We start from the raw sequence: 24,691 nt of genomic DNA, 5'->3' as shown, positions 1-24,691 counted from the left end.
CAAAACAAAAAAAGTTTGTTAAAAGAAATTAAATACAAAAAAAGTGAAATTGAAATGTGTGCAAAATCTGAAATGCGTTAATAAAAATTGTTTATACAATCATAAAGGTCAAATGCGCGTGCGAGCCATAAACATAAATTGTGCTTTATTTTTGCCAAGAAATTTACTTTTATTTAGAATCACAAATTGAAACAAATTATAATTTTGTTAATGCCTTGAAAAAAACCTTTCCTAAAAATGGTTTTTGTTTTGAGCAAGATAATTAGATAATTGTTTTGTAACTGGGCTGCTGAAATGCATTAAAATTAATCGTGATTTTTAATATGCGCTTAATCTAATCGTGTCGAGCGTTGAATAACAAATTAACCAGAATAACTCAATCATAACCAAATTAATTATATGCCTGCCGTCAAGATGTTAAGCCACATGCGGCTCTCTTTAACATTTCTTGGCAATGTAACAGGAACTAAGTGCACATAAATGTTATCGATAACATCTGCTCGATAACTCAATTGAGCGAGTGGTGAGTGCGAAGAAGAAGCAACAACAACTTTAGACTGTTTATAGAGTCACAACTTTGACCTTGAACCCGGCAACAACTTTGACCTTGTCAACCGGCTGATTGACATCATTTCTCTGGGACTAACACTGAAAAGCAAGGCAAAAATAAACAAAAACTAAATAAAATATAATAAAATAGCGTATTAAACGTGCAGCTAACGAAGCATAAACGACAATTGATTAAGCCGCAAATAAGCTTTGCAAAAAAGGGGCACATGCAACAAATAAATACTAGAAACAAAAATATACATACAAATGCAATTCCATACAACAGCAAAAATTGCGCATTCGCCGCGTTTGCCGCCGTTCATTACCGTACACTGATGGCCAAATAAACATGTCCAGCTGTCAAAGCAATTACTAATTGGTTTTACTTTCATAATTGGCCTGTCTATTTCTGTGATTTCCAGTAAAGTGGCATTGCGCAAGACTTGAGATTTGAAAGATTATATGAAGCTATAAATTTAGAAAGAATTGTTGCTTTCAGAGCGAAAGCTTAGCTGTATACAATGTTTTCAAATAAATTTCTATCTTCAATACCTTTTTCGTGTTGCAAGATAAGTAAGCGCTCAATATGCAATATCGCTAATCTATCGCCTTCTTATCTTCCGCCATATTTACTGTTTGCAGGGTATCGTATAGTCTCTATGACCCTCTATCTTAAATGTACTCGTTCTCCCACAAGATCACAATCAATCAATATGCAATATCGCCCATCTATCACCTTCTTATCTTCCTCTCTAACTGTTGACTGAATGCCTAAGCGACACTTTCGGCAGCATCCAATATCTTTTTCGTGTTGCAAGATAAAAAGACGATCAATATGCAATATCGCCCATCTATCGCCTATTTATCTTCCGCTATAAATATTGTTTGCAGGGCATGTCATAGTCTCTATGACCTTTATCTTAATTGTAATCGTAGTTCCACAAGATCACAATCGATCAATATGCAATATCGCCTATCTATCGCCTTCTTATCTTCCTCTCTAACTTTTGATTGAATGCCCAAGCGACACTTTTCTACAGCTTTCAAGCCATTTATCGTGTTGGAAGATAAAAAGACGATCAAAATGCAATATCGCCCATCTATCGCCTATTTATCTTCCGCCATATTTACTGTTTGCAGGGCATGTTATAGTCTCTATGACCCTCTATCTTAATTGTACTCGTAATCCCACTTGTTTTTAGCTGTGGATTTATTTTAGTGACTTTTTCGCTGTCATTTATTTATATTAATAACACGCTCAACTAATTGAGTGTGAGTGCATGCTACGAGTGCGAGCGTGAGTGTGAGTGTGAGTGAGAGTCTCTCGCAGTCTCCAACATTCTCACCTATCTGTAACGCTCAAACTGTTGCTCATTTTACTCAGTGATTTGTGTCGCTTTTACGTTCCGAACGTTCTGTTTATTTGCCGTTTCCTCAACGCATTTCAGCGCATTTGACTATTGTTTGTCTTACGAAACAGAACCGAATCCGGCAACCGGTGCCAGAACAAAAAACAAAAAAAAAAAAATACCTAAACAAATCACAACAGAATTTAACAAAAGTGCTTAGCATCAACAAAAAAACCAACAATTTGTTAAACTCAAATAAAAAAAAAAACCAAAAGGCAAAGCAGAAAAATATCGTGCGAAAATAAATATGAAGCTGCTGTGCGGTGTTCTGCTGATCGCGTTGGCTGTCAGCGACGTTTGGACTTTGCCAGGTGAGTTCTAGACTAACTCGAGAACCCTATAAAATAAATACTAAAAAATATATATATATATATAGTATATTGGCTGGGCAAAAGCAAGCTTGGGCGGCCTTAAGCAGGCGATCCGACAAATATGTGTATTATATAAAAATAAAAAAGATTTCCCCACACCGTGATGATCATTAAAATGTTCAAATTGATAATGCTGTTGGCGGCCTCTTGAACTGTCGTTTGTATAAACAATGCAAATTGATAAAGCTGAGCTACACTTGACAAAAAAACGACCTCGAAAGTTCTAGAATGAAAGGCTCAGTGCATCAATCTTAACATTTCTTGACGTTCTTGTATAGTTTGGAAAAAACATGTTGGAACTTAACTTGATTTTCAAATAGTTTTTTTGATCTTTAAAAAAAAAAAGGAAAAGAGCTCTATTTAAATTAAAAAAAATATCCATAACAAGGCATTTGTAGGCGTTGGGCATTTATTGTAAAATAAAAATTGTTTAGAGAGGAACATTTCGACATTTATCAAGGGTAAAAAAAAATTGCTTAGCGAGCAGAATTTCGGGTTTGGGAAATTTGTGGCAAAAACTCTTTGAAGAAAACCATTTTAGCTTGAGAAACGAACGAACTTGTTTGAATTTTAAACTCTAGCTAATTTGCGTAGAATATTTAACTTTGTTAATTTCGAGCAAATAAAACTGTACGAATAAGAATTTGCGCCAAGTGTTGGAATTTTCTAGGAATTACGGCATAATGATGCTCGATTTTGATAAGAACGTTGCAGGCAACACTTGACAATCAGCAAAACTGCAAAATGCATCCTGCAGATACCAGATACAAGATACAAGATACAAAATAGAAGATACAAGCCAGCAGCAGACGCAGCTGCCTCATCATCGTCATGGCTGCCACTTGAATGCATAAATTGCAGCAGCTAAAGTTGAAGAAGCTGAATTGCTTGCAGACAGACAGCAGGAGCAGCAGTCGAGGGTTGAAGAGGAAGGGGGGGGGGGGGGAGTGGTGGTGCAACAGCAGCTGCCAGTGCCACTTGAAGCTGTCAAATTTGCAGCAGTCAAATCATTTACCAGAGAAATATGCAAATTTTATGCATATTTCCAATGGACAAAAAACCCATTTTTTTTTTTTTATAAATTTTTGCTTAAACGCAGCTTTAATATTTCGAGATCAACTAGAGATTGATGTAGATTATAAATACAACAAATACGGCAAAACTTTAGCTGCATGCAAATATATTCGATATATGTATAATTTAGTAAGGGTATTCCATCTTCGCCTTTGCTCGAGGCACGGAAAATAAATGGAGTAAAAATCAAAATGCAAGCACAATCGTTAGATGATATGCATAGGGTATTCAATCTTCGGTGTTTCGTTTAAGCTAGCTACAAAGAATGCAAAAAGAATGCAAACATATACTACGTTTGTAAGGGCATTTCAGCTTCGGCTTTGCGTCTTAAATTTCAAAGAAAATAATTGGAATCCAAACAAATATTTGATCTCAAGGCAACTAAGTTCAACAATATCAGCCAGAAATATATTCTTATAGAAAAGAATAATAAATAATAATTGAGACCAGGAATGCGAAAACATAAATAAATACAGTAATAGCATGAGATGCGTTTATGTTGAATTTTCTTATAAATATAGAAAAAATGGAGCTTTGATTTCAGTATGTGAAATCTATAGCCAGATCTTATGACTCATGCACAATTTGAAATACGTATATGTTATATATATATATAAATATATATGTAGGGCTGGCAACTCTGCCAGTTAGAGATATCCAATGTGAGCCTGTACCGGCCGGATAAAATGTTATACGCATGTTAAGTAACAGAAGGGCTGGTAACAGAAGCTTAAGATAACAGAGTTCGAGTTTCTGAGCTTAAATGTTTTATACGCAAATGCAAAAATAAATGTTCTGAGAACAAATGTATTAATATGAAAGTAAAAAAGCATATACTAATTTAAAGGCTTAAGAAGATCAATCCCTATATATATATATATATATATATATACTAGCGGGTATTGCCCGGCTTTGTCCGTGTAACGTTTTGTGCACACAATTTTCGATATTACCTTTTCACTGAGTACCCGCCCGTGTAAAATTGATATCTACCCATTTTGATCTGCAATTCTATTTTAAAATATGTTTTAAGTGCATCGAATGAAGAAACAAGTGTTGGAATTAATGATTTCCGCTCATGTTAGTCATGCGGTGAGAATCTTGAAGCTGAAGAATAAACTTTTGTTCATTAAACGATAAACCTTTGACCCGCATTTGCTACCCAAGAACGTATCAAATAAATTGTCACAAAGATTGAAATTAAGTTTTAGGCTGATCGGATGGTAAGCAAAAATGTTGTATACAAAGGTTTTTCACGATTTTATCACACATGCGGGTGGAATTTCCGGAAACCCCGTAGCATAAGGTAACATGAGTGAAAATTTGCGACCCAAAACTTACATCAGTTTAATGAACCCTCTTCTGCTTGTGAACTGCAATTTCTTTTATTTATTTCTTGCTGTTACTTTTTTCAATTTCATATTTCTTCTTTACTTTGTCGTGGCCTGATTTCTGTTCTCTGCTGTTGCAATTTGTCCATTGCAATTGTTCTCGAGTGGCCGGCGAAATACTTAAGCAATTTCTCTTGCTGTTCCTTATTTTATTTCTTATATATATACACATATTTTTATTTATTTGTATTTTTTGACAACATTTATGGCATTTAATTTTATGTGCTGCGTGCAGCTGGCAGCCAACTGAAATTGGGTTAATTGTGGCCATAATTCGTGTTTAAGGCCTTTTCCATGGCAGGGGGCAGGGGCAGTGGCACGGGGGCAGGGGGGCAGGCACGTACAAATTGCAACTGCATGTTGTGCAAATTGCAGTTAAATTCATATAAATCATAGATATTTTTTTTTATTATTATATTTTTTGATTATTTAAACTAATAACTCGACTGGCGCTCGAACTATAATAAATCGCTTTATAATTATATTATGCATAGTTATATTCATTGTATGAACTTTTTGTTCATTCTTTTGGCACGGAACGCAATTTGTTGAATTTTGTCATATTTATTTTTATTTTGTCAATTGGCATTAAATTTTGGTGTGACCAAAATGAACGTTTCTTCAATTGCGGCTAATTAGTTTGGTTTTTTTAATTTGTTTATTTTGTGGATGGATTTTCCATTATTTTAGGGAGATTTAATAACTGCTCATTTGGTGTGATATTGGGACTTGAAAGTGTAATTTTGCTTTGAGAAAAAATTAAATATATTGCTGACAAAATAAAAATAAAATACAAGCTTCAAAGTAAGGGTATGTGCGGCACGCCGAAATTTAAATACCCTTGTAGACATTTCCGTTTGTTATGTTATGTGAGAATTGTGAAGCTCGTAAATGCTAAGTTTAATTAAAAAATTGGAACTAACAAACGTACAGACGAAGAGGGATAAATCAACTCGGCTGTTGATGCTGATCTAGAATTTAAATAATATACGGAGAGGTCTCCTTTTTAAAGACAAAATTATGATACCATCTGCAAGGGTATAATATACAAAAATTAAGCTGAAAAGCCTAATTGTTAAATGTTATCATAAAATAATTAACAAAATGTAAATGTGACATTCAAATGTTCACATTTCGCTATATAAAAAGCCCGTCAATTCTTCCCCCAGTCGAAAGTGAAATGTCATTGAAAATGTGACATTCAAGTGCTCACATTTCCCTCGTGCCTATACAGAAAACCTCTCAATTCTTTACTTTGGCTAAACACTTCAACAACAATCCCTTCGGTTCAGTTGTGACATCATTTTGCAGCATGGCGACATTTTACATTTAAAGGCAATTTAATTCCGGCTTGCGATTAAATGTCAGTTAAATGCGCCATTCAATTTACGGGCAGAATAAACCATTTGAAAAATACCTGCAAATCGCATAAACCTCAACGACAACGACAACAACAACGGCTAAATGTGAAAATTAAAATGTTTATGTTTTTCAGTCGAGGCAAATGAAATACGTTTAACAAAACCAAAAACATTTCCATATGCATTTCGTTCGAGTTTCTTGAACTTGCGGTCAATTTGGTCTTGAACTACAAAATAGCTATTAAATCAATGCCAAAGCCAATTCAGAAGCCAAGCAATGAAAAGAAAAGGAATAAAAGTGATTTCCTAATAACACTTTCTATTTGTGCTTTTGAAAATTCAATTGCGAATACAAATCTGTACCTACATGTATATAAAACTATAGACTGTTTGTCCTGACTGAATGATTAGACTTCAACTCACAGCCCAAACCGTAGGATCTACGCAGGGTTGGGGCAATTCCACCCGCGAGTGTGGAAAAAGCGCGAAAAACGTTTGTATGAAATACAGGCGGTAACTGCTTGAATAAGTAATATCTACATTGTTTAGCACACAACTTGTCACGGACAAGGCCTTTTAATATCCGCTAGTAGCTAAATATATGTCTGAGCGTCGGACCAGCAAGCGATGTCTCGCTGGTTCAAATCGCAATAACATTTGTTGATATACCCAAAGTAAAAGCAAATGAATGAAAAACTGATCGTCGGACTAGCAGGCTGGTTCTTATCTAGCAAAATGTTCAATTATTTTGTTTATTCAATTTGTTAATATTTCCAAAGAAAATGGCAAATTAATGAGTCTGCAATTGAAGCGAAATGAACGCAATAATTTTTTATGTGCCTTGCAATTTTAGAATGTGTGAAGCATTGAAGAGGAATTTACTTTGAAGTTATTTTCGTTTCTCAAATATTATACAAATTTGCATTTAAGTATGATTGAATTAATACCTTTTCATATAAGGCACATGTAAGTGTATTATGTATTCGGTGTAGTTTTTATAAGATAGTTTGTTAATTTAAATGCGCTTTAATTTTCGTTCATTTAAATGTGTTAAAACAAATTCAAGGGAAAAACTCCGGAAAATGCAGTAAGCCGCTTAAGCATTTAAAAAAAAAAAACACAGTTTGAACCATTGACTTCTTTTTTTACAAAATAAAATATTTACTTTTAGCCATAGCAATAAATAATTCAAATGAATAACTCAATGGCAAGGTAAATGCGATGCCATACACAAAAATGCAATAACAAAAAAATTGTATTTGTTGTTAAAAGTATCTGTTAGCTGTAATTGTTGCTGTTGTTGTTGTTGTTGCTTATATTTTTGCTATTATTGCAGCTGTTTTTGCCGGCATTTGAAAATGATTAATCATCTCGCCGTGCTAATGTCGATATATACACAAACATTTGTGACGACTGTTGATTTTATAACTGGCAAATTTATATTATAGTTGGGCATAAAATAAGCTGTTTATTTTAATTGATAGGTATAGAAAATTCTAGTTTTCGTGTGAATAAATAATGAAAGATTACTTTGTTCAACGACTGTAAAAGTGTTATTTAAATATTTATAAGGCTGTGCAACGTTTTCTATAAGTAACTTATAGAACGCAAGTAACAGTGTTTTAGTCACAAGTGCCCGACTAGGGAATACCCTTAACATTTTTGTACCAACAGCAGGTGCAGCTCGTGCTATATGATCTATATATACTATTTCGGAAGCTATGTATGTGTCAAATTTGGTCACTCTAGCCAAAAAAACCAAAGAGATTTGCTCAAAAAACAGAATTTAGATATCGAATTTTATCGATTAACAAACTCGTGCTGCGCGGGAACTAGGTGGACTTACGTTCAAAATTTCCAGTCTCTAGCTCTTATAGGTTCTGAGATCGACGCGTTCATACATATGGATGGACGGACAGACAGACAGACATACATTGCTAGATCGTCTCGGTTATTAATGCTGATCAAGAATATATATACTTTATGTTCTTCTGCCTGTTACATACATTTACACAAAACCCATTTACCCTTTCTACTCATTTTCAAAGGGTTCAGCCTATAAAAATCAACAGCAAGTCAGAGTTTATTTTTTTAATTAATAGATACTAGAGATTAATGGAGATTCTCAAAGTCCATTAATAGCAAGATCGTTTCTATAGTCTTTTATAATGTGTATAATAATTTGTTATGAAATGTGAAAGGCCTTAAGGTATATGTATGTATATATATATATCTGGCGAGTGTTGTATTTTTGTGTAATTCGAACTAAGATTCTCAATCAAAGCTCTCGCTCTAATGCCATGCCGCCTCTTAGTGATGTGCTATCGCATCTATCGATATCGGAGTTATCGATAACAGGCAACTCTAGCTCTAACTAACTTTATCGAATCGAGTAGACCGCCCCATGATATTACAAGCTTATTCTCAGCACATTTCTCTCAGTTTTTGGCTGAACTTGAAACTGTCTCTGCCTGCAATTGGTTAAACCTAATGCTAATTGACTTAATTTCGTTGCATTGTCGATTATTTGGTTCTGTTGTTGTGAACGCAACGTAAAATTAATAAACAATTTCGTTGCCTGATTGCTTTATCAGCTGCAATTTCCGGCTATTAGACTAGACCCACACACACTCGCACACTCGCACACTCACACACACTAACACACACACACATCCGGCAAATTGTCAGCTGTCACGAAAAGCTCTAAGCCAAATCCTACCCTCCGCCCCATCCCCCTGCGAAATTTTTGAGCTGAATAATCATAAATGTTGCCAACTGTCTGTCTCGCTCTGCCTTTGGCTGTGATTGAAAGCTGCAGAGGCACTTAGCTCTGGTTCAATGTCACGTAATCGCTGCAAGAGGCCTTCCACTATGGCTGTCACCCACCAAATCTCAGCCCCCCCCCTCTCCTCCACCCCCTTCCCCCTGGCAGAGCTCAACAGCCGGCTCTTTATGTTAATTTATGTGCTGGCAAAATGTGCAAGCGCCTAATGCTCAGCCACGCATGGCGCAAACCCAAAATCAGAAATAAATTACCAGACTAGAGAGGCTAACAGAGGGCGGGCGGGGGGGGGGGGGCGTGGCAGGCGCAGTTGCTCATGTTATATATACACGCACGCACACGTGTATAAATATATGTGAATAATTGTGTATTATAATGAAAATCCTAGAGTATTACTCAAATAGTCAGCTGGCAATGTCAACGTGTGCAGATTTAAACGATTGTCAAGCTAGTGTGTGTGCGTGTGTGTTTGCGTGTGTGTGTGTGTGTGTGGGCCACCATTTTGTGGCTGTAAATTTAATGAGATTCCTGTCAAATTAATTTCCGGTTATGATTAGATTTTCGTTAATGGCAATTTGCGGTTTTTGCTGCCAAACCAAAAATCTGCTGCCTGTGTCATCATATCTGTCCCTATATCTATTGCTCTATATATGCACGCATATAGCCATGCATATCTGGGCGGGCTGTCACAATGCATTTGCGTTGTAATTAACAACAAATTGCAAGTCACACAATACTCTCTCTCTCTCGCCCTCCCGCTCTGCTCCCATCCATTTCACATTGATTAACATTAAGTAGTTTAATAATCATAAATCATGCTACGCCCACACGAAAACAGGGCATTTGTGAAATTTGCATTGCTTGCATTTCGTGCATTTCGTGCAGCGTCTTTTGTGGGCTTCCGGCCTGTGGCTTTCAACGTCTTTGTAGCATTTTGGCCACATTGACATGTTGCCTGAATGCACATTTTGTCTGCATCGCCCTGTTCGTCTTCTACTCTAATTGAAGGCCTTGCCCGACGCACTTAAACTGACAGCTGAACTGTGTTGGAATGCTTAAATTGATGCACAATTTGTAGTGTTGCAAAATGTTGTTTGGCCAGTAGGTTAGTCATTTTAGCGATAGCGTTTCCATTTAAATACCAAAATATTTACCCAATAGGTTACTCGCTTCATGGAAATATATTATACTCTTGTAAAGAGTGAACATTTCAAGTATATACACCCAGATATATACTCATATATATATATTACCCAGTACCTTACTCTTGATTGGGATATATTATTTGGAAGAGATATGACTCTAGTGACATATATATCCCAGATATCAGATAAATAACCAGCTTTGTATTTTACACTTTCAACATTTCATTCTCCAATACCTTCTGTATAAACACTGGGAATAAACACAGCAAAAAATTCCTTTCGCTTTAAGAAATCTGATAATTATTATGGAATTTTAATCATTTCATGCTATAAAAAATAATTCTTTTATAAACAGAAGGTAAATTATTGCTGCCACTTCCCCCGAAAAACGCAAAATCCTCTTTTATATGTTTTCTCATTTTTTGTACCGTTCTCACAGTATTAGCTCAACCTTCCCAGCTGAAGCCATTCAAAATATGATCTACTAATATAGTTCTCTTACGTTTTCCCAGCATCCAGTTTTTTCTTTTTACTCTCTCAATATATTTCTCTCTCCATCTGCTTCTCACTCATGCTTCAATACTCTTTATCGGCTTGTCTCAGTGGCTCGCTCGCTCGCCTTTCTATGCGATTCTCACAACCTGAAGCAATGCCCATAAACTATAATCACAATTAGCCTCCCCGCCCAAGCAAATATTTCCAGTGAAAGCATTTTTGTCATTCTTTTTGGGGCATTTCCAGTCCAATCGGAATTCATTAGCGATTGTTGCACCTGTGGCAGGCAGCACAAATCAAGCAGCATCAGAACTGAAAATATATATTTAAAATTTGCTGCACGTGTTGGCAGTCAGATAAAAGAGGAATAATAATAAATCTTAGGTGGGCGTAATGAAGGCTCGTGATTGTGAAGTCGGTGGCAAATACGAAAAAAAAAAAAACACAAGCCTAAAATTAAACAATTTTACTTTTTGCTGCCGTCGAATAATTTGCTACATGTGGCAGCCGGGATGAACGACAAATCATAGCCGGGGCTGGTAAGTTTTTGCCTTTGTACGGCTAGAGTTGGGGGCATGGAGAACCGGGAGCCGTGTCCGGGACCAAACAATCAAAATCAAATTCAGACTCGGCGAAAAAAACTCATTTTAAACGCGACAAACGTACCGTTCAATCTTCCAGAACATTGCGTACGTGACACGATTGTCACATTTGGCAACGCCAGCAACAACAACAGCAACAACAACAAACAATAAACAACAACAAACAACAATAACAACACTTTGCACTGAGCGCTTACAACGGGGCAAGGTTTTTATTTAGGCATTTTGTTTTTTAGTTGTGTTTTGCCAAAATGCAAATGAAGTGAATGGTGAATGAATGAATGAATGCGTGAATGTGAATAAGAAGTGAAAAATGAAGCCGGCACCTGACTTATCCGTCGGATACACGCCAAACAGGCGGCTGCCTCAAGTGGGCGTTAGCTGACCCACAAAAATTAATTAAATTTGTTTTTATTATAATGCATATTTATAGTCCTCTTCTTGGCATTTAGGTCGCATTTCCCTTATTGATAAAACGCGATTTTTCAAATTGTACAGAAATTGCTGTGGTTGAACATTTTGCGGTTTCTTTCAATTGGTTTAACAATTGTAAATGAAATGGGTAGAAAACTGTTTTAAATGTATTTTTGTATAGGGTATGTACGACAGTCGTGTTTCGCCACGAGCAAAAAAATTCAGATTCTTGTGGTCTTGGGGTTGGGCGTAAAAGCGAGAAGTTTTAAAGAAGCTTAAATGTATATTGGAAAAAATATGTAAAATACATTTATTGATCTGGCTATTTAAAGCTGTATACAAATTTTGGCTTCAACAATTTTATTTTATATATATATATACATTTTTTTTTTATATTTGTTGATTTCTTTCCAGATTGATTAAGTTTCCAGGATATTCTTTTTAAAATTTCATATATTTAAAAAACAACAATTCTCAGAATGCCAGGCGTCTAGTTGATGGAAATTCTCTCTTTTTAATTGCGAAGCAGTTCTTGTAGAGAACTTATTAGATTTTTTGAGCTACCTCGGCAACAATTTAACCCCTTTTCTTTCAAAATCCCCATTCGTATCCCTTTAAAAGCACTCTGTACCTTAAGCCTAAGCACGGCACGTACCGCCAAATGACACAGGACAATCACCGACAACTATGACAACATGCAGTGCACGCCTTATAAACCCACCCACATTTTCAATTACATACATAAGCCAGGAATCAGAAGTCCGCCAGCGAAGCCCCTCCTTGAAGCGACGCCTATGCCGCCAGCTAACAAGCTGACAAACTCAATTGTATGCCATTTGGCTTAAAATGATTTCAAAATCAGTTGAAAACCAATGCAGAGCCCGCTCAAACTGAGGAGGGGGAGGAATGTGCTTAGCGGGGGCGGGGGGCGTGTTCCGGATTGGGCAAAGAGTGAGAGATCACGAGGGGAGAGTTGATGTCCGGACAGAGATGGCAGTTAGTTGGTTTGGCCACGTTCAAGAACTCTAAACAGGGGGAAAATTAGTTTGATGCGCAACACACACACAAACACACACGCACACACGCACACTAACGCACTTGCTGCGCTGTCATTTAGCTCTCGGTCTCTGTGTTCCTGAGCATTGTCAAGTGTCAACAGCATTCGAGCCGAAAGTGAAACTCAAGCCAACCCCAAATTGTAGTCGGTTCCCTAAACAACCCACGCACACACACTTATATATACACATACACATACACACACATACATACATACCCATCACCCCAATGCAAGTGAAAGTGCCCCAGAGCACAGTTGGGCTGTCTGTCTCCAAGTGAAATGCCATTCAATTGACGTGTGCTGATATTTTGTTAGCACGCATTTTTGCACTGCTCTACACTAGAGCTGAGCACTTCTCGTGCTCTCTTTCGTGACACGAGCACATACGTGCTCTGATACAATGTCGTGTAGATACAAGAAGATTAGTATTTCGTCTGAAATGAAAACCAAAAGTTATAATCTAAAGCCGAGCTGTGGTTATCAACAATTAACTTCTCTAAAAAATATGAATAACAAAATATTTGAATAAGCAAAAAAGTTTCTATTGCAAACGTCGATGTTTCGTGCTCACCTCTATTGAAAATTTGCCCAGAATAGGGGCTACTACTGCTGCCACAGAGAAAAAAGCAAAACTTTGAACAAATGACGGACGTGCTGCTGCTGGGGCCCCTCTCTTTGAGTGCACGCATCTATTCACATATCCGTGGACTCCGTTTGTCGCTTTCAATGGATTCGAGAATGAAATTTGTTTAACGACAACTGCCGCAATGGAGCCGATGTCCAACGCCAACTGCTTTGCATTTGCATTGTCATTGTGTGTGTGTGTGTGTGTGTGGGTGTGTATTGGGGGAGAGCTCTGAAATTGGGGTTAGCTGCCCCACGGCTTTACCATCTGCGTATCCCGCACCTGGCCTCTGCTGCCTGCTTGCTATCAATTCTAATTACAAATGTCTACAATGATTTTTCGGTCACCCTACGCTGGGGCTGATGATGATGATGATAATGACGTTACGGATGATGTTGATGATGATGAGCATGATGATGCAGGTGGCGATGGCGATTGCCCTGGCTATGGCATGTGGGACTTCGGTCTAGGCTTGATTAATGTCACGCGCAGCACAGGCATAATATCAACAACAACAACAAGAAGAAGAAGAGGAGCAGCTGCGTCTGGTCAGAGTCCGGGGTCTCTGTTGCGGATGCGTGGCCTATTAGAGGTTGCGGCGTAGTTCTAGTTATCTGCGCGACTCAACGCAAGCTGGCTGTAAGGTGCGGTGGGCGTTGGGCGTTGCGGGGCGGGGCTGTGGCAAATTCCCGTACCCCTTGTGGGCCATTGACTGTGGCTTTCGCTGACTGCCGCCGACTGATTGGCAGCGGCGTGAAAGAGACCATGACACTGTGATAAGCGGCAGCAACAGAAGCCCGACCACTGATACCAGAGTTGAGACGAGATGCTGGTGTGGATAATTAAGAACAGACTTTGACGAGGGAAGGGGCAGAAGGCAGCGAGAGTTAACCCAAAAAGAAAGCGTGGCATGCCACAAAGTACAGCGCTTGTGTTTAAAGGTAACCAAAGAGAACAGGTATCTCATTTATATTTGTATGATATAGTTGGATGTTTGATAAGATTTTGCTTAAAAGAAGAGAACTTAGGCAAGCTCCAGAGCAATGAGATGATTATGGGATATTTTATGCTATGGCAAATATATTTTATATGTATTTGATTCAGTTCTCACATAGTTTCGAGAAACTTTATTTTGCATAGAAAAAAAGCTTGAGCTTGTTATCAAATCGATTAAACATATGCAGAGTATTTCGAATTCGGCGACATGCAGCTCATATCTTAACTGACCCGTTTTTGCAAATTTTTGTTCATTTCGATTTAAATTTGCAATCGAATTCCCTTTGGCTGCCAAGAAATGGTTATTAAGGCCCAAAGATTATTTTGTTATTATTTGCAATGCTGGCTAATAATTTGTGATGCTTTTGGGCTCAAATGCGGCCTCAATTGATGCCATAAATACGGCACAGTAGTTAACTGTGAATATGATTTGGCAGCAACAAATCACTCAAATCACAGACGAACGCAATTCATTTGAAATATGAAACGAGAGCTAAACGCGACGACACACACAAATGGCAAAATACTCGGTAACCAAATAAATATGTGACGATAATTACAAACTGCTATGGCAACTTCTACAGTCCATAATTTATACCAAAATGTGGGTCTGTGTGTGGTGTGTGGTGTGTGGTGTGTGTGTGTGTGTGTGTGTGTGTTGGCTTTGTGCGCTCAATCTCGCCTCGTTTGGCTGGCAAATTGCTGCAAAATATGAAATAGCGTTTTTCGAACCTAGCCAAATGTTAGCCCCAAATGGTAATTAAAATGATGGCCAAAAGTGTCGGTTGCTCCGGTCTAACCCTCGCAATCTCACACACACACGCACACACATTTGAACATTTTCAAGTGGCCACGAAATGCAATATGGCTTGGCAAAGCTGGAAAAGCCCATGCTGCATGCTGCATGTGTTTTCCAATTACTTTGGCTCGGATTGACCAATATAAATGTATATATATGCGCATGCATGTGTAGTAGAGCTGTAGAGTTGCCGAATTTGCCAATTTCCATTTACAATTTACAATATTTTCATCATGAGTGAAAATCAAATGGAAAATCAAAATCACAATTTCCGTTTTGTGTGCGTGTGCGTGTGCGTGTGCAATTGCAGTCTGGCCGCAAAACTTTTCTAATTAATAACTATAACAAAAGCTTTATTCTTTTTTAATTTATTTTTATTTGTTTTTTTTTTTTATGATTGTAGTTCAAAATTATCGCATTGCAATTTGTAAATATTCGCAACTTTCTCTGCGGGCGAAATTCTCATTAAATTCTGAACGCTTCTATCTATCAATTATTTTACAATTTTGCGCGCAAATCAATTAAACTTTTGCAGCGAGTTTTCTTCTTTTTTTCTGTGCGGCTTTTTTACTTTTTGTTTTACGATACCCTACAGCCATAAAGCTACCAAATTGGGTATATTACGGAAACAGGCTGTTGATAATGTACCAGATATTTCAGGATAGAAATTTAATAGTTTTTTTTTTCACGACTCTCTCAATTTTTTTAAAGAAATTTTGTATATATTTTATGTTTTAAGCTTAAGTTTCATATTCCAAAAATGTTCTTAAAGCCCAAAAGTAAAGACAATAGGTTGTTTGAGAAGCGAAGCACACATGATTTTATTTTTTTTTGTAATGTGTGCCTTAATTTACATACTTTTGTATGCACACAAATATATGGCAGTAGTTCTGAGCACTTGGTTACTTTGTATAGGGTATATGCTAGTCGTGCCCTTTTGCCTTTTCGTATTTTTATGATGTATTTCGCTTTTCAGTTGCATGCGATTAATGAATTTTTAATAGCCCGCACTTTGGTTAATGTAAAAAGTTGCCATAATAGTTACAGGATGTTTTTCCAACTTCCCCCTCCGCCCCGCCCCACCCCGCTAACCCCTCCGGCAACTGTTGGGCAGAGTATGGCTTAGGCTGCCACAAGAGTTGCTCGTCCTAAATGGCAAGTAATTATGATTGGCGCTGAGTGAGAGGAGCTGCAGTTAGTTGGTTGGATATGTAAATCTTTTAAAACGTTGTCCAGCCCCAAGTTGCAAAATGATTGAGTTAAATCTTAAAAAAGAATCTAGTTTTAAAGTTTTCTAAAAGAAGAACTTGAAAGAAAGCAAAGCAATGAATGAAAATTAGCTTTAAGAATTCAAAACTAAAATTTAATTAAATTGAGATTGAATGAAGATATAGAATGGAGCATACAATATTTAGATAAATGTCCGGAACATCTAGTTTTTTCTAAAGATTCTATTTATATAGATGATTACTTCTTGTGAGAACTAAAACCCTTGCGCTTGATAAGAAATTTCAAAACAATTTTTTTCTTCTTCAAATGAAAAAGCCTAAAATTGGAAAAAATTATAATAAATAATAATAAAAAGAAATAATAAACAATTATATTGAAATAATAATTAAGAATAATAAAATTATAATCAAATAATTATAAATAATAATAAAATAATTTTAAATAATTATTTAATAACAATAATAATTGAATATGATAATTTTAGATTCTTAATAACAAGGGATTATTTTTAATTTAAGATTATTAAAGCTTAAAAATAATACTACTTGATTTAATTTAAATTCAGCTGAGGGTTAGATAATTTGTTAAAGTGAAGAGTTTTCTCTTCAGTTTTTTTGTTGCATATTAAAATTTTGTTTTTAAATATGCGCAATATTCAAAATTTTACCACCTTTTTCCACAATTATTAATTTAAGATTTTCCAACTTAACTCTACGAAACTCAAGAGTGAAAAAATCGCTGCCTAGTTAATTATGCAAAATTGTACAATTATGTTAATTAATTGATGCACAGCTCAGGATCCCGGCCTCCATGCTTAAACAAGGCGTCCCTTTACCCTCCCCTCCCCTCTACCCTGTCCTTCCCTCTACCCTGTTTGCCTGCCGGCAATTAGCACCATAAAACGCAGGCCAAGTCGGATTGCCAGCAACGGTTTTTGGGATTTCATTTGTGGCGCCTCAGCGAAAAAGTAGGAAAAAAAGTAGGCAGGGCTGGCGGCCACGCCCCCCTTTTCGGGCATACAGTTAACCTTACATAATTAGCAACAAATTCGTTGTGTTTAGAACAAAAGCGCCGAGCGCTGCGAATTTTCGCCAACTGCCTTTATTAATTTCATAATTCTGAAAACGGAACAATGAAAGGGTGGAAGGGGACTTCGCGGGGGCGGGGGCGGGGGGTAAACAGTTGCATGGGGGCACAGCTTAATTATTGGAAAATTAATGAATATGCCATGTAGATATTTTCATTAGGGGAACTCCTGCTTTTGTTTAGCATTCGCATGATTAATAACTGTGTGCGTTTTGTTTTTTCTTTGGGCTTAATAGGGATAGCATTAGCTAGCACAGGAGTGAGGGTTGCGGAGGGCGGGGCGGGAAGGGGGTTTGGGTAGTGCTCCCAACCCCAAAACATTTCACTTGCTGCACAATTTTCATTTTCATAAATTCTTTGGCACGTGGCCCCCTCTCAAGCATGTTTCAATTTGGTTTGGCACCAAATGCCATGGCAACAACGCACCCTCAAGGTATGCTGCATGAAACCATGAAATATTATATATGTATGTATGTGCAACAATCTGGCTGGCTTTTGTGCTCTGAATATATATCAAATGAGGCATATTAGTTTACAATAGTATGTGCTGAAGCTGAGTTACCTGAGTTAACAGTTTTATATTCCTTGATTAAAGGCGCAAATTTGGGTCTAGCATTATACAAATTTGGACACATTTAATTTTTAGGATCATTCTTAAGATAGCAAAGCTTCAGCATGAATTGAGGCTCTGGAGCTGAGTTACTTCAGCTCTTAATGGTATATTCTTTGATAAAGGGCGCAATTTAAAGGCTAGCTTTTTGAAATTTTGCAAGCATTTGGAAGCTTCAGCAAGATCGTGCTTTGGGCAAGTCTTCAAATGAAGTTTCTTGCCAATTGACAGTTGTATATACCCGAATATAACGTTCATATATGCCAAGCATATGCATTAAAATTTCCACGCTGCATATTTGCCAGGGTGTAGCCCACTTTCGTATGCGCCGCAAAAGGTAAATATTTGCACTTGTAAATGACATTCATATGTGCGACCCCAGTCCGCATTTTGTTTATGTTTCTGTTGCATCAGAGTCAACCCCCATGCATATTAAAGGCGCATACTCTGACCCTTTTCTTTTCGTTGCTTTGTAAACCAAACATATTGCGAGTGTGTCGTGTGCTTTACTTATAAATCGGCTTAAAAAAAAAGTGCATTCGTTTTGTGACCTCCTCTGCGCACAACAAAAAAAAAGAAGGGGGTTTTGCGTCCAGGGGTCACGTACATATTGCATTTTGCGTACGCATTTTACGCAGCTTTTAAATCGTCTCACATATCGCATTTCATACCAAGTCAAGTCTCAACTAAGCTCAACTTATTTTTAACATCGTTAGTTGGTTGCGCTGGACATGTTTTTCCTGCTTTTCTTGCTGCCACTTGTTGTATGCTGTGCGTCAGTCTCAGCTGCTGAGATTTATGAAGTGCCACATGGCCAGAGGGACAGATTTATCTGTGGACCGAAGCGAAGGCTGCCTGAATCCATGTGAATTGTGTGACAGTTGCAAGCAGTTGTTTATTTACCCCTACAGCTGTAGACGAAGGTTTTAATATAGAGCCATGGCCTAGTTTCAAGATCTTTAGCGATTTTCTGCCATTAAATATAAGCATTTCGTGTGGCTTAGAAGCAATAATCTTCAAGTTTTATTGTTATTTAGAAGATCCAAAGATAGATTAATATAATATATAATATATTATAGAATTGATCGATTTAGGGAAACAGTGAGAGTTATCGAAATAACACTTTCTGCATATAATTCACATTACATATGAAGACTGTAGCTCTTATAGTCTCTCCCAGGTATATTTTTATTTATGAGAGAGAGATATATATATAAAATAAAAGTGGAGTTTCTGCAAATCGTTTAATTCATTTAAATTCTTGTCTTGCTGGCAGCTACATATTTAATTATGAATCATTTTATGTGCGGCTCTCATCAGCATTTCTCAGCTGCCGCTCGACACTCGAAAGGTGAGCGTGCCATTTTCTTATGGAGCATATCCCCAGAGCGCGGCAAATTATGCAAAATGAAAGCTCTAATAAGCGCTAATGAGGCCACTAAATGATTAGCACAAAGGGTCGAGCGGGCCCAGAGTAAGCTTAAGGATTCTGTGAGCTTTGCGGTTTTTGGCTTACGAATTTGCTGATTTGGCTTAATTCGACGCATTTTCAGCGGCTAATTTATGGCCAAATGGCGCGCGTTTTAACTGCGCTTTTTTAATTATAATTACGCTAAATATTTATTTGTATTTGTATTATATATATTTTTGTTTCATTCCTTGCAGCCCGCAACAGTCCGCAGGACGATGCGGAGGTGATTGCCGTGCCACAGGCTCGGCCCACAGCAAGCGATCCGGCTTTCCGTGACTTTAAGGGCGTAATCGATACGGGCGCTGAGATTCCATTCCTGCAACCGGATCCGTCTGTCTTCCACTTTAATCTGGGCATTCCCCATTCCTTTGATGGTGAGTTTTAAACATTTTTTTTTGTGGCTGCCACGTGACGCATCTGCAATTGCATTTAATTACAATTTTATGTTGCCCCTACCCCTCCCCCCCTCTGCCACTGCCCTCATTAGCCCAGCAGATACGAGTAATTACCAAGTACGGCATGCATTTAATGCATGCTTTTCATTGTTATGGTTATTACATGATGAGAGATTTTTATTATTTGGATATACAAGAAAGTGAAGCAAACTTCAGAAAGTCGAAGCTTAAACACACTTCAGCAAATATGCACTAAATAAAATAGGAATATATTAAAGAGGTTTCCAGATATTTGATATAAAGTTCCAATGTTGAAAGGACTTAAGTAAATTATTAACTTTGGACAACAACATGGGATTTATAGAGCATATTTTCAAAATCTGCAACAGTTTCGAGTAGTATTGGGATCCTTCAAATACTTATTTGGCCAGAATATCATGGTTCGTTTCTTTGGGAACTATATGATATTATAATCCGATTTTAATAAATATCTGCGGAGAGGTCTCTTTCTATGCGTTACACATTTCCTGACAACTTTATAATACCCTCTGCAAGGGTATAAATAATTATATACAACAAAACGCAGTTTTAAACTGGAAACTATATAATGTAGTAACTCGATCCGAGCGTCTTTGACTAGTTTACTTTATCGTAAAAAGCTGCAACCATACAAAGTTTCATTGAGATTCTTTTCGTGAGCTTTCAGCTCTCATAGATACAAAAAGCTCTTAAGGCTGACCAAAATATATTTGGAATACTCTCCGAGTGGCCAGTTAAGCCAGCCAATTAGTCGCCAGGCTTTGCCTGCAAATCCTTGCAGGGCAGATGCTTTTGAATACAATGAAGTTTAAAGTTCGTCACACAGTTGAGCCTGAGAGTACTGAAGAAATGTAAACAATTTATCAATATATTATGTCAAAATTGTTGTGGCCCAGTCAAAGTTTTTGCCCTGTACATGTCTTTATTTCTTATATCTATATTGATATGCATGTGCTGGGTCACAAAACTCTGTTGACCATTAAAAGTGAAAAGTTTGAGCCTTTGGCAAAAGCAAAAAAAAAATGGCGAGGAGCGAAAACATTTATAAAATGCTGCTTCTTAACTAGGGATGAAGAAGTGGCCAAACTTCATAAATCTTTTGCTAACTAATACGCTGACAAAAAGTTCTTAAGCCAATGGCTCGTTTTATATGCAAGAAACTTTTATTTGGCATCAGCTTCAAAGATAACAAGTGAATAACAACAGCACTGAAAGAAAAACTTCTATCATTTTTAGTGCTAAACAACACTGCGAGAAATTTGGTGTAAGTTTTTTATGAGCCAACTTAGAGTTAGGCTAAGAGCAGGCTAATGTTGGACTGTTATCCCGGAGTTTTTTAAAGCTGACAATCACTTTTGATTTTGACTAGCTGTCAGCTAAGCTAGCTGTTAAATATTTGACAGGATGAATGAGCAGTGTTGCCTTTTGAAAACTTTATCGCACATATGGCAATGCCCAAGCAGTTAAATATAAACTTTAAAAGAGCTGGCAACTCTAAAATGACGGCGTTGCCAATTTGACGGCTAAACATAAACAAACAAATGCTCATGCATTTCGACATGGATTTGCATGGAAGTTAATCTTCAATCTATTACAGTTTTAAGTGTAAAAGGATATATAAGTGGAATATATATGATAAAAGAAATATGGAATATATATAAGGTATCAAGAACTTCAGCAAAACTCGACTGCAAACTGGAAATTCAAATGCTGCACCTAAATAATTTGACTGTTGTAGTTGAAAACATTTGAAAGTTTTAGAAAGATCCTGCGCTTCAAGTAAAAAACCAGAAGAAGACCTTCAACAAAGTTCAAAGGTCGCCGCTTTTAGAATGATGTCAACCATTTGGTCGAGCTGGTCAAGCATTTGAGGCAAGCTTTAAACTCATTAGAATGCAACAAGCAAATGAATTGCAACATGCCAAAGCCGGGCAAACAATGCGGTCAAGTATTTATGACAAGGTTGGCTACAAGACGAGCAAAAAAGTAAACCCTCCGCCAGAAGCAAAAGTGAGAAATGTGACAGCATATGTGTAGACAGGGGGGCGTGTCAAAGAGGATTATGTAACAAGCAGGCGGCGACACAGAAAGCACTTTCTGTTTTTTTTTTTTTCGTATTTTTATTTTTTAGTGCGTTTACGGATTAGGGAATTTAAACAGAAAAACGCATTAGCTAGGCAAAAGGCGTCTGCCGTCTGGGCGTTATCAAAGAGATGACAACAACAAGAACCAAGTCGATTTCAGCTGGCATTTTGGCACTTTGCAACACCTGCGCCAGCTCCCAGCGCGGCTCGTCTTTGTAGCTGCGTACCTTTTTCAGTTTGACAGTGGCCTTGCTCTTAATATAATACCCTGTACTTTCAAGAGGCTAAAGAGGGTATCAGGAAGTTGGGCAAATGAATGTAACTGGTAATGGGCGACGTTTCGGAATGTATTAAGTATATACATACTTGAGAAGCATCAGCAAAAAAGTGTAAAGCCATAGTACTCTATTTCACTGATCAGAGTTATCGATAAATATCGATTTTCTGAGCTTTTTGTGGGCTACTTGGGCTCGTTTTTAATTGATTATTATGAGAGTTAAGAATAACTGCGAAATTTAGCTTCCCATACACCAGTCGCATAAGAACATATTGTTAAACGATCTGTTTCGCAGCTATGTTATCGATAAATATCGATATCAATGAAAAGCTTGAGGCTTACGCTCGTAGAACTCGGATAATAGTTTTAAATATAATAGAGCAAGCTCTGGAAATTGTACTCACAGATCAAGTGTACGATCGATAATAGCTGCTAGCTGCTCTCACATCGATAACAATCGATTTATAACTATAATTTTTGAGCGTATTTTTAATTTAAAAGCTGGCTGTAGAACAAGTTTATATAGAACAACTTGCCGCAGTACTCGCAAATCGATAAATATCGATTGAAAAAAGCCATTTAACTTTTTTTCAATGCAGAGTATCTGCTAGTCGAGTATAGCTGACTAGAACATGCCCTTGCTAGCTTGTTTTGGCGTTAAATTATACCACAGACAACAAAATTTTTTATGCATTCCCATTTTGCAGACATTTTCCGCCGTCTGCGCGCTCGTCTCTGGCCCATCGCCGTGGATTCAGATGAGATTGCCGGATCCGGCGATTCGTCCGAGTCCCTAACTCCCCTCAGCTTTGGCCTGCGACCGCTGACAACGCTGAGCGACAAGAATGGTAATACCACATCGACGGTTAAGGTGAGGCAACATCAAAGTCTGACGCTCAATTCAATTTAATCCAAAGCTTTAATATATATATCAAACAAGGTGGTTAATGGTCACAAGGTGGAGATCAATGAGACCGTTTACGGCGACGCGAACAGCTCGTTCAAGGTGCGTTTGGTCAATGTGCGTCCGCTGGAGAGCGGCGAGCAGGTGGCCGAGGGCGTGATCAATAATCACGGTAACTTCAAGCCGGTAAGTTCGCCCAGCACATCGGCGCCGCCGCAGCAGCGCCACGAATTGGATGATTCCGAGGAGGACAACGATCGCCGTGAGCCGCTCGAGAAACAGCCCAAGGACAATGAGGTGCGCGACATCGATGAGCCTCAGGTATAAAAGCTTTTTACAGCATTTCCAAGCAAACTTTGAAAAGGCAAAAAAAAAAATTAAAGCGCATCTAACCTGGAAATGTTTGCAAAATGCCTTGCCAATAAAAACAAACAAAAAAAAATAATAATAATAATATACACGAAACTGCGTAGAGCTCTACTAACCGACTATATACCACACTATATACATACTATATATACTATATATATATATGAACAACATGTATATTGAGCCGACTATGTAAACTTGTAATATATATTAAAAAATAATTTCTAATATTATTTTTCAAATAAAGTTTTGCATTAAACTAAAAATAATTATATATACTTGTATATATATCAAACTCTAACTATGAAATACCCTAGCTTTTATTATTTTTTGCCTGCTTTTACGACTAATGCTAATGTTTATTTTATTATATAATTTCTCATCTTAATGCAATTGGTTTGTGGCACTTTTTATTTTATTTTTTTGGCTGTGGTTTATTTTCGTATAGTTCTTATTTAAAAGTTTTTCTAATTTCCATTTGATTTAAAGCTTTGGCTTTGGCATAAAAGCGTGCTAATTTTCGTTTGGTTTTGTGCAATTTATTTATTTTTATACCCTGAACCCATTAAAAATGGGTATAAGGGTATATTGTATTTGTGCGAAATCCAAATGTATGTAACAGGCAGAAGGAAGCATCTCCGACCCCATAAAGTATATATATTCTTGATCAGCATCAATAGCCGAGTCGATCTAGCCATGTCCGTCCGTCTGTCTGTCTGTCCATCCGTCCGTCCGTCCGTCCGTCCGTCTGTCTGTCTGTCTGTCTGTCCGTCCGTCCGTATGTATGAACGCAAGGATCTCAGAACCTATAAGAGCTAGAGACTGAAATTTTAGATGTAGATGCTCCTAGTTCCCGCACAGATCGCGTTTGTTTCCGATAATCGATAACTTGCTCCGTTTCCAAGCAATCGATAAAAATCGATATCGATGTCCTTTTTTTTTGGGCAATTTTGGCAAATAATAAGAGCTAGAGTCACCAAAGTTGACATATAGCTTATAATACAGAATATATATATGCATTTGATGTTGGAGGAAGAGGGTTCAGGGTATCCCCTAGTCGGTAGCTCCCGACTGGAACCTCTTGTTTAATTTTCAATTGTTTCGACATTTTGTATATAATTTTTTTTTTTTTGCAGCTGCTGAAACCATAATTAAG

At 37.4% G+C, this 24,691-nt stretch overlaps 1 protein-coding gene across 1 annotated transcript; it reads left to right on the top strand.

Annotated features, from left to right (window-relative positions):
* Nucleotides 1-1,998: 1,998 nt before the first annotated feature.
* LOC115759772 lies at nt 1,999-23,608 on the top strand. Its single transcript, XM_030700839.1, has 4 exons — nt 1,999-2,269; nt 19,662-19,841; nt 22,970-23,133; nt 23,203-23,608. Exons 1-4 carry the CDS (start codon nt 2,206-2,208, stop codon nt 23,491-23,493), a joined length of 699 nt encoding a protein of 232 aa, XP_030556699.1. The 5' UTR covers nt 1,999-2,205; the 3' UTR covers nt 23,494-23,608.
* The last annotated feature ends 1,083 nt before the right edge of the window (nt 23,609-24,691 follow it).

The sequence above is a fragment of the Drosophila novamexicana genome, unplaced genomic scaffold (assembly GCF_003285875.2).
Source record: "Drosophila novamexicana strain 15010-1031.04,08,12 unplaced genomic scaffold, DnovRS2.1 tig00000387-arrow-pilon, whole genome shotgun sequence".
NCBI lineage: Eukaryota > Metazoa > Arthropoda > Insecta > Diptera > Drosophilidae > Drosophila > Drosophila novamexicana.
The sequence above is the reverse complement of the archived record's forward strand: the minus strand, read 5'-3'. Positions and strand labels throughout refer to the sequence as shown.